Source organism: Mytilus galloprovincialis, chromosome 2, assembly GCF_965363235.1.
Source record: "Mytilus galloprovincialis chromosome 2, xbMytGall1.hap1.1, whole genome shotgun sequence".
Lineage (NCBI taxonomy): Eukaryota > Metazoa > Mollusca > Bivalvia > Mytilida > Mytilidae > Mytilus > Mytilus galloprovincialis.
Genome location: NC_134839.1, coordinates 55,439,892 through 55,452,009, shown reverse-complemented (window position 1 = coordinate 55,452,009; position 12,118 = coordinate 55,439,892). Strand labels below are relative to the sequence as shown.

Genomic DNA, 12,118 nt, shown 5'->3' with positions numbered 1-12,118 from the left:
AGACTGTGTTAAGTTACATTAGTTATGCTGATGTTATCAAGGTTCCAATTGTGTTCATAAAACAAATGTATATAACCCAGCAGTTTCTGGAATATATGCTGACATCTCTGTGTTGTTATCAAATCAATTACTCGACATATTTGTACTCCGTAATATATTTTTATTAATATTTATTAATAACTTCTTCATATGCATTTGAATAACCTGTTGAATTTATCAATAAGCTACAGAGAAATGATTGGTATTTTTACAAACACTGTTATTAGTTTTTCATTAAAATAAACTATTAACATGATGATGCAGACTATGGAAAGTAAGAAATATATTCAATACTTGATGTTGAAATCAGGTTTAGTGACACTTCAGGAAATATATTTGAAACCATGAAGCTGAATGTGAAGTTTGGTGAATTATTGGATCAAATTATCTGTCTCTTCCTTCATGTTTATTTTTGACATATTTCCTTTTATCATTTGGATATTTTTTTATTAATTTTTTTTTGTGAACACTTGTCAAAAAAATAAAAGAGGTCAAAATGATGAAAATAACATATGTTAAGGGTGTAATATGGACACAGGAGACAGAAAAATTTGTTCTTGAGAATTATTATCATGAGAAATTCTCACATAAACAAAAACTTGATAACTGTTTAAAAAATGGGAGCATCCAACTAAAACAATGCATTAAGTCCAGGGACACAGTTATCAATGCTCTTCAACGTTGTACTTGATTGGCTTTACAACTATTTTGATCTGAGCGTCACTGATGAGTCTTATGTAGACGAAATGGACGTCTGGCGTATTAAATTATAATCCTGGTACCTTTGATAACTATTATCGTCATTTGTTTTTTGTTGTCTACAAATGTAGTCCCTAGTGTGGACAGTGTAAAATATTATTCATACGCCATAAATTATTATGTTATTTTGTATCATGACAGCCTCCAGCTTGGGCAAGACATTGTGATCACTTCTGTCATTGTACTTTGTTAATATGCAACTCCTTGAAGTCCACTTTACACATGCTATCTAAATTATAAGACCTGTTCCAAAGGTCAGAGGTATACTATTTCTACCCTGTTTGTCCATATGTCCATTAGTCCCATGAAATTTCTGTCATATTTTCTCAAGGACTAGAAATCAGAGCTTCCTAGAATTTGTTATCAAGTTTCATTTGAACATGCTAATCAGTGTAGTAATTTCTAAATTAGTCTTTCATCAGATTCCTGTTGAACAAAAATATTCTAACCATGATGGCTTTGTATGAAATTTTTGTCATATTTTGAAAGGAAACTAGAAACATGAACCTACTGATTTTTATGACCCTGCAACGAAGTTGTCGGTGCCATATAGCATGTATAGTTTTACCCTTGTAGGAAATTCCGTCATTTCGCAACAAACCATTATACAGAGTTTTTTCTAAATGCCTTACGATAATGGGCTGATTTTTGGTATGTGAGTTAACCATGATGAGTTACAGATCAAGATTAAGCTTCGTTTTGCCCTGCTAATTTTTACCAAATTTACGGGCTTTGGACTTTGATAAATTGTTGAAAAGCACAGTTGCACAGACTTTTTTTCTAAACACTTTCAGATATTGGGATAATTTTTGGCATATGAGTTAACCAAGATGAGTTAGAGATCAAGTTTAAGTTTGTTCCGCTTGGCTAATTTTTGCCGAAATTACGGGATATGGACTTTGATAAATTGTTGAAAATCACAGTTATACGGACTGTTTTTCTAAGTGCTTTCAGATATTGGGCTGATATTTTAGTGTATGAGTTACCGACGATGAGTTACAGATCAAGTTTAAATTTTGTTTCACTCGGATAAATTTGCTGTAATTTTGGGCTTTGGACTTTAATAAATTTTTGAAAAATCGCATTTTTTTACAGACTTTTTTTCTAAATGCTTTCAGATATTGGGCTGATTTTTTTGTATGTGAGCTAACTATGATGAGTTGCAAATCAAGTTTAAATTTCGTTTTGCTCTGCTAATTTTTGCCAAAATTAAGGGTTAACAATTTTGAAAATCACAGTTATACAGACCTTTTTTCTATACTCTTCCAGATTTTGAGCTGATTTTTGACATGTCAGACTACCATCATATTTGTGTCCACATGTGTTATTGAAATTGCCAATTTTTCAACATTTTGAGACGGGGCCATTTGTGTTGCTTTGACACATCTTGTTTTTCCTTTTATTTGATAAGTATTTTTATCTGTTTTAAGCTTAAATGTTGTGTTCATACTTTCTCAACTGATCAGGGTTCAATCTCTGCAGGAGATTGTTTTGCTGTCACTCTGACAGCGTCTTGTGTTTGCTAATTAGATAAATTTTCACATGTCTGGGGTATCTTTTATCTGATATTGTATTTATGACAGAGTTAAAATGACTTTCAGATGTTTAATGCTAATGTTTGAGACTCAAAGAATTCATCATTAATTATGTTTTATATTATATATTCTACCTGGACAATAAGTTACTATATATCTAATTGATAATGGACATTATAATCAAAGTGACAATAATGCCTCAGGGCTTAATCCTTTATCCTTCTTAAATTAGAGACATTGCTAAAAGAGTTGTTTTAATTATTTATCTTTCTTTATCTTGATAATAACTTGTTTATATTTGTCAACACATTATGTAATAATTGATCTTAGCTAATTGTTTAATTCTCATATATATATATATATTATCAAATGATTGTAAAAGATATAAGTTTGGAAGTCACAGGCTTGGTGACAAGTTCCAGTCTTGGAAATAAATTATATACTAAGTGGAATTAATCTTCTGTGTATAACTGCTAGTTTATGGTGCATGGTTATTTAGGTTTAACATTTAGTTGTGACCGAATCCTCATATCAGTCTCCTAGTTTTAGACTGTGGATTTCTTGGTTACACATGGTCGAGGACCGCCTTTTCCGGCAACCTCAGCAGCACAGCGAGTTACCCCCCAAGAAGAAAAAACTTTGTTTAGTGAAAGTATGAACTACTCATTTCAACCACAGCGGAGACAATGGAACTATTTTCCTTGCCAGTTACCAACAATACCAACATGTGGAAGATGTGGAAATAAACATTTATATAAAATATGTTATTCATTAACTAGGAGTTGCTATAAGTGTAAGAAAATAGGACATTATGCAAGGATGTGCAAAACCAGTGATGTACGAAAATTGGAACTAAATGCATTGAAATGTCATCAGAAGTCTGGAAGGCAAATTCAAAGAGACAAGAAGAGAATGGACACATACATTCAGAACAAGAAAACATGTCGTGAACTGCCATTTTCCAACTTAAAGGATACAAATTTTGTTAAATATTTGGATGTTACATGTGTTATTAAAACAGAACTGAAAAATGTTAAAAAGAAATTCAAGGATGATCAAATTAACCAGCAAGATCGTGTCAATGAACTACAGTCTCAATTAGAAAAATTGGTAAATGAAATAATTCAAGCTAGGCGAATAATTACCAAATTCATTGACCAAACATCAGAGTTGAAGCAGGAAAATGAGAAACTCTCAATAACTGTAGACCAATACAAAGAGTCAGAAACTGTAAGAAATCAAATACTGGAAGAACTTACTAAAAGGAACAGTGAACTATTAGAGGAACTAGAGGAATATAAAGAGATAGAAGAAGAAAATATGATGTTTGATTCCGATGGTGAGGAAACATATTTTATTACGAACAAAGATGTGGACAAAATACTGGAAGAACAAAGTGACACTCATCTAAAATTAGTTTCAAAACTTGAAGAAGAAAATAAGACTCTAAAAAGTAAAATGGAACATCTGACATCAGTTCAATGTGAAAATTCAACCATCGAGAAACAAGGAACTAGACTTAATACAGAGACACGTATGTCTCCAATGGATATTGTTGACAGATTGATTCAAAACCAAAATTCAAAACATTCAACCAAAAGTAGTTCAAAAAATTCAAAACGCAAATCTCGTGTTTCCAAAAATACATTTTAAGATGTTATTCAAAAACTTGTGGAAATGTTTTAGTCGGACGGGGAGAAATGTATGACAGAGTTAAAATGACTTTCAGATGTTTAATGCTAATGTTTGAGACTCAAAGAATTCATCATTAATTATGTTTTATATTATATATTCTACCTGGACAATAAGTTACTATATATCTAATTGATAATGGATATTATAATCAAAGTGACAATAATGCCTCAGGGCTTAATCCTTTATCCTTCTTAAATTAGAGACATTGCTAAAAGAGTTGTTTTAATTATTTATCTTTCTTTATCTTGATAATAACTTGTTTATATTTGTCAACACATTATGTAATAATTGATCTTAGCTAATTGTTTAATTCTCGTATATATATATTATCAAATGATTGTAAAAGATATAAGTTTGGAAGTCACAGGCTTGGTGACAAGTTCCAGTCTTGGAAATAAATTATATACTAAGTGGAATTAATCTTCTGTGTATAACTGCTACTTTATGGTGCATAGTTATTTAGGTTTAACATTTAGTTGTGACCGAATCCTCATATCAGTCTCCTAGTTTTAGACTGTGGATTTCTTGGTTACACATGGTCGAGGACCGCCTTTTCCGGCAACCTCAGCAGCACAGCGAGTTACCCCCCAAGAAGAAAAAACTTTGTTTAGTGAAAGTATGAACTACTCATTTCAACCACAGCGGAGACAATGGAACTATTTTCCTTGCCAGTTACCAACAATACCAACATGTGGAAGATGTGGAAATAAACATTTATATAAAATATGTTATTCATTAACTAGGAGTTGCTATAAGTGTAAGAAAATAGGACATTATGCAAGGATGTGCAAAACCAGTGATGTACGAAAATTGGAACTAAATGCATTGAAATGTCATCAGAAGTCTGGAAGGCAAATTCAAAGAGACAAGAAGAGAATGGACACATACATTCAGAACAAGAAAACATGTCGTGAACTGCCATTTTCCAACTTAAAGGATACAAATTTTGTTAAATATTTGGATGTTACATGTGTTATTAAAACAGAACTGAAAAATGTTAAAAAGAAATTCAAGGATGATCAAATTAACCAGCAAGATCGTGTCAATGAACTACAGTCTCAATTAGAAAAATTGGTAAATGAAATAATTCAAGCTAGGCGAATAATTACCAAATTCATTGACCAAACATCAGAGTTGAAGCAGGAAAATGAGAAACTCTCAATAACTGTAGACCAATACAAAGAGTCAGAAACTGTAAGAAATCAAATACTGGAAGAACTTACTAAAAGGAACAGTGAACTATTAGAGGAACTAGAGGAATATAAAGAGATAGAAGAAGAAAATATGATGTTTGATTCCGATGGTGAGGAAACATATTTTATTACGAACAAAGATGTGGACAAAATACTGGAAGAACAAAGTGACACTCATCTAAAATTAGTTTCAAAACTTGAAGAAGAAAATAAGACTCTAAAAAGTAAAATGGAACATCTGACATCAGTTCAATGTGAAAATTCAACCATCGAGAAACAAGGAACTAGACTTAATACAGAGACACGTATGTCTCCAATGGATATTGTTGACAGATTGATTCAAAACCAAAATTCAAAACATTCAACCAAAAGTAGTTCAAAAAATTCAAAACGCAAATCTCGTGTTTCCAAAAATACATTTTAAGATGTTATTCAAAAACATGTGGAAATGTTTTAGTCGGCGGGGAGAAATGTATGACAGAGTTAAAATGACTTTCAGATGTTTAATGCTAATGTTTGAGACTCAAAGAATTCATCATTAATTATGTTTTATATTATATATTCTACCTGGACAATAAGTTACTATATATCTAATTGATAATGGATATTATAATCAAAGTGACAATAATGCCTCAGGGCTTAATCCTTTATCCTTCTTAAATTAGAGACATTGCTAAAAGAGTTGTTTTAATTATTTATCTTTCTTTATCTTGATAATAACTTGTTTATATTTGTCAACACATTATGTAATAATTGATCTTAGCTAATTGTTTAATTCTCGTATATATATATTATCAAATGATTGTAAAAGATATAAGTTTGGAAGTCACAGGCTTGGTGACAAGTTCCAGTCTTGGAAATAAATTATATACTAAGTGGAATTAATCTTCTGTGTATAACTGCTACTTTATGGTGCATAGTTATTTAGGTTTAACATTTAGTTGTGACCGAATCCTCATATCAGTCTCCTAGTTTTAGACTGTGGATTTCTTGGTTACACATGGTCGAGGACCGCCTTTTCCGGCAACCTCAGCAGCACAGCGAGTTACCCCCCAAGAAGAAAAAACTTTGTTTAGTGAAAGTATGAACTACTCATTTCAACCACAGCGGAGACAATGGAACTATTTTCCTTGCCAGCTACCAACAATACCAACATGTGGAAGATGTGGAAATAAACATTTATATAAAATATGTTATTCATTAACTAGGAGTTGCTATAAGTGTAAGAAAATAGGACATTATGCAAGGATGTGCAAAACCAGTGATGTACGAAAATTGGAACTAAATGCATTGAAATGTCATCAGAAGTCTGGAAGGCAAATTCAAAGAGACAAGAAGAGAATGGACACATACATTCAGAACAAGAAAACATGTCGTGAACTGCCATTTTCCAACTTAAAGGATACAAATTTTGTTAAATATTTGGATGTTACATGTGTTATTAAAACAGAACTGAAAAATGTTAAAAAGAAATTCAAGGATGATCAAATTAACCAGCAAGATCGTGTCAATGAACTACAGTCTCAATTAGAAAAATTGGTAAATGAAATAATTCAAGCTAGGCGAATAATTACCAAATTCATTGACCAAACATCAGAGTTGAAGCAGGAAAATGAGAAACTCTCAATAACTGTAGACCAATACAAAGAGTCAGAAACTGTAAGAAATCAAATACTGGAAGAACTTACTAAAAGGAACAGTGAACTATTAGAGGAACTAGAGGAATATAAAGAGATAGAAGAAGAAAATATGATGTTTGATTCCGATGGTGAGGAAACATATTTTATTACGAACAAAGATGTGGACAAAATACTGGAAGAACAAAGTGACACTCATCTAAAATTAGTTTCAAAACTTGAAGAAGAAAATAAGACTCTAAAAAGTAAAATGGAACATCTGACATCAGTTCAATGTGAAAATTCAACCATCGAGAAACAAGGAACTAGACTTAATACAGAGACACGTATGTCTCCAATGGATATTGTTGACAGATTGATTCAAAACCAAAATTCAAAACATTCAACCAAAAGTAGTTCAAAAAATTCAAAACGCAAATCTCGTGTTTCCAAAAATACATTTTAAGATGTTATTCAAAAACATGTGGAAATGTTTTAGTCGGCGGGGAGAAATGTATGACAGAGTTAAAATGACTTTCAGATGTTTAATGCTAATGTTTGAGACTCAAAGAATTCATCATTAATTATGTTTTATATTATATATTCTACCTGGACAATAAGTTACTATATATCTAATTGATAATGGATATTATAATCAAAGTGACAATAATGCCTCAGGGCTTAATCCTTTATCCTTCTTAAATTAGAGACATTGCTAAAAGAGTTGTTTTAATTATTTATCTTTCTTTATCTTGATAATAACTTGTTTATATTTGTCAACACATTATGTAATAATTGATCTTAGCTAATTGTTTAATTCTCGTATATATATATTATCAAATGATTGTAAAAGATATAAGTTTGGAAGTCACAGGCTTGGTGACAAGTTCCAGTCTTGGAAATAAATTATATACTAAGTGGAATTAATCTTCTGTGTATAACTGCTACTTTATGGTGCATAGTTATTTAGGTTTAACATTTAGTTGTGACTGAATCCTCATATCAGTCTCCTAGTTTTAGACTGTGGATTTCTTGGTTACACATTTCCCTATAGCTACAAAAAACTGATAATTGCGATAAAAACAGACCTGAATTGGTCTCCTATCTAGATCTGTTAATAAGAAGGTTACAATAATCACAATACTTACAAAGGATAATAAATGAAGGTTAAAGAAAAGTATAACTAGAATATAACATATGTACACTATCTAATAACTCCAAGGGTGACTGGGGAATAGAAATATGGTCACTTGGTCTTCTCCCGACCGGCAGTAAAACGCTTACCGAAGTCGGGCATCCGTTTGACTGTGCGGAATGTATCAAGTTCGCAGTCACGTCCGGTCGGAATGGGGACGTTAAATCCGATGCCTCTTGTAAAGAGAGTGCCACGCTCTTTGCACTTTAAGAACCCTTGCAACAACTCTTTGAGTGGTACGGAGGTTGCCTGTTGCAAGGCAAAATGTCTGTCCCTATCCAAAAAACCCTCATTTTCTTGTGGCAGTCCCGAATGGCCTCTATAATGACCAGACCTACCTATTGTATTTATTGTGAACTTGTTCTTGTCCTGAATATGCATGAAATATTTGCCACTGGACGTTAAGCAACCAACAATAAATCAATCACTATCTAATGTTTTATACATTAGGCTAATGATGGCTTTCATTGTTGTAACAATTTATTTTTGACTGAAGTTAATAATTCAATAAAAATGCTTTAAGTTAACAAATCTATTTTAACAAGTTTAAAAACATTTATTAAATATGAGTAACAAAATTTAAGGTATAACATATTGACCTTAAACACAATTTTAGATTTTTATGCCCCACCTACGATAGTAGAGGGGCATTATGTTTTCTGGTCTGTGCGTCCGTTCGTCCCGCTGTCTGTCTGTCCGTTCGTTCGTCTGTTCGTTCGTCCGTCTGTCCCGCTTCAGGTTAAAGTTTTTGGTCAAGGTAGTTTTTGATGAAGTTGAAGTCCAATCAACTTGAAACTTAGTACACATGTTCCTTATGATATGATCTTTCTAATTTTAAAGCCAAATTAAACTTTTGACCCCAATTCACAGTCCACTGAACATAGAAAATGAAGGTGCATGTTTCAGGTTAAAGTTTTTGGTCAAGGTAGTTTTTGATGAAGTTGAAGTCCAATCAACTTGAAACTTAGTACACATGTTCCCTATGATATTATCTTTCTAATTTTAATGCCTAATTATATTTTTTATCCAATTTCACGGTCCATTGAACATGGAAAATGATAGTGCGAGTGGGGCATTCGTGTACTTTGGACACATTCTTGTTTATATAGCAATAAGAATGTAATAAAAAAGTAATCAGGATTTACAGGATATTTTGAAAGTAATTGATTAAATTAATTTATTTGTAATCAGATTATTGGCTGATTAATGATTACAATGATTATTTGAATTTAATTCAATTCAATTCAATATTTTATTTACGTCTCACCTTATGTTTAAAATTACACAATACATTTATAAAAGATACATTTTGTATACATAAGCCAATCTGTACAGATTTATGAGAGACGATAATCACTTAAAAGAATATGTATATGTACATAATAAATATTAAACCTGAATGGAAAAAATCATACAACAAAAGTATTTAATTATTATTTACATTATAAAACTTCTCGGCGTCGTTTAAGAATGGTTTTGACACATAATCTTATAATATCTTGTTTCGAAAATAAAAATACCATTTTCTGACAATCTGTAAAACTATTAAAATGTTCATCAATTTTAAGAGACTCAGTAAACTATAATCAACTACTGCTGATTGATAATATCAATCACCCAAAGCCTGGTCATAAAAAAGGCTTTATACTGTCAGCAAATGTGTAAAGCTGTCATATAAATACTGTGCATTCATTGTTTTTCATTGGATACCAATTTTCATGGTTTTTGTGGGTACAGGTAAACCACGAATTGAAATGCTCAAGGAATAACATATTTTCAAGAGGCTTTATATACAGCGTTTGGCACAACCATGAAATCAAATATCCACGATAATGCAAGTTTTCATCAATCCATGAAAATTGGTACCCACGAAAAATAAATGAATCCACAGTATAGTTAATGCATTTAGAGTGCACAAATAGCACTGTTTCAGAATATGTGATATTCTGTAAACTCTACATTAAATAATTTAATTTTTCTTTGAAGACTCCATTTCCATCAGCTGTGAAAAGAAAAGATTATTTGATAAATTTGCTAAACAATACAGATGAAGAGGATGAGAGGGATGATGGCGGACAAGAGGTATAGAAATTATAAATAATAAACATGGAATTTATTAAAAATTTCAAGCACAAGAAATAGTGCAAATTCCATAATTAAGTTTAAATAATAGCCTGTTTATTACTTTTTTTCACATGTTTCATGATTCTGGGTTGATTGTTTATTAATTAACAGTTAAATTTTTCACAAAATGAAATACTTTTTTGTAGATTATGTTATGAATTCAAAATAAGTGTAAAGAATCCTGCATAGAGTACTTAAAAAAGATTTGGTATGATTGCCAATGAAACAAATTAGTATAGTATACATGTATATAAATCCATTGGTTTAATAACTTCCAGACAATAATAATATAAAAAAACTCCCATTCATATGACTTTATTGATAATTTTGCCATGGCTCATACTTATATAGTAATGACAGGTTTTCAAAATGGGGCTATTTTGGCAGTTATTTGCATTGACAACAAGATATTTGACACCCTTAAGCAAAAATATAAGGCAGATTCCAATTATTCAAATGTTAATGTTTTACAGGCTGTCACATTAAAGCTTTTTTAGATATGTGTTAACAACAAACGACAGCTGCACTGTCATTTATAACTGTTGGAGGGTGTGAAACACTTAAAGCTTGTCAAAGTTTTCTACTTGTATGTATCAAGTACACATATAATCAATAATCAACTAAATTTGCTAGAAATAAGATATGTTTTGTATGGTTAGAAGGAGATTGCATAATGCCTTAGTTAAACATGAAGGAAAAAAGAAGTTGTATGTTGGTTTTATGAGATAATGTTGTACCAATTGAACAAATCATTTTCAAATTTGAATAAGCAGTTTCTCTGGTGGGAGTGGGGGTGATTTTTGGCAGATTGACTATTTAGTGCAGAATTTTAATTTTCATCCTGTCTTTTGAAAAATGATTTATTTTCAGGTGTTTCTATGACAGGATATTCATTTTCAAAATCTTCCTACTCTGATCGGCCATAGTTGAATATGTACTTGGCACACAAGTTATATATTTCTTCATCATTTTCATACTTTTGGTATATTTTCAAATTTGTTTCCTGGCAAATAGAAAATATGTTAAAATTGCTCAAACAACAAATATTTCACGGTGCAAGCATTCAATAGTATTTTTTGTTTCTTTCACAGCCATCAAGTAAACGTCCTAGAACTGAGGATTGTGGGAAATCTGAAAATCAGCAACAATTGATAGACCTGCTTCTGAGCTGCTGCCAAGGATTACAAGAGAACAAAGATGCTATACCAAACCAGCTGATTATGAGACTTAAGGAAACTAGGAATTTGATTGGTTCTTTTCTTGATAAAAAAGGATTAGACAAACTATAATTATGTGTTCAAAATTTGTGTGAATATGTTTATAAAAATATGTTGAGATCTTGTTTGATTCTTATAATACTTTTGGTTGCCATAGCTACCAAAAACACACTTCAGTAAAGGAGAGCTGTGTTCTATTGAAATTGACCCATTTTTGTTGTATCAAAAAGAAGGTGTGGTATGATTGCCAATGAGACAACTGACCAAAATGACACAGAGATTAACAGCTATAGGTCACTGTACAGCCTTCAACAATGAGCAATGCCTATACAGCATAGTCATCTATAAAAGGCCCTGAAATGACAATGTAAAAAAAATCAAAACTATTTATATGAATAATATTCACTTCAAACATATAACTAACAATTAGAAAAAAACAAGTTTACATGAATAAGTCTATAAAACGAAAAAAAACCCACTGAGGGTCAATAAAAAATCACTAGTTCAATAGAGAAACACTACACAATAAGAAGAAAAGACAACAGTCTAAAAAACGGTACACAGGAAAACAATTAAAACAATTCAAGCGAGAAAACTGCCTTATATATGTCTAAAATGATGAATGAAAAATAAATATGTAACACAGCAGCAAACAACAACCACTGAATAACAAGCTCCTGACTTGTGAAGAGCACAAACAGAATGTGGTAGGTTAAACATGTTTGCAGGCACCCAACCCAATCCT

At 31.4% G+C, this 12,118-nt stretch overlaps 1 protein-coding gene across 3 annotated transcripts in view; it reads left to right on the top strand.

Moving 5' to 3' along the window:
• The window catches only part of LOC143063886 (FIGNL1-interacting regulator of recombination and mitosis-like), a 132,246-nt gene extending 120,748 nt beyond the window's left edge, over nucleotides 1-11,498 (top strand). For all 3 annotated transcript variants that reach the window (XM_076236316.1, XM_076236314.1, XM_076236315.1), the window contains exons 23-24: nucleotides 10,019-10,114; nucleotides 11,248-11,498. In XM_076236316.1, the coding sequence (XP_076092431.1) occupies nucleotides 10,019-10,114; nucleotides 11,248-11,445 (294 nt within the window). In that variant the 3' untranslated portion in view covers nucleotides 11,446-11,498. The remainder of the gene's footprint in view (nucleotides 1-10,018; nucleotides 10,115-11,247) is intronic.
• The last annotated feature ends 620 nt before the right edge of the window (nucleotides 11,499-12,118 follow it).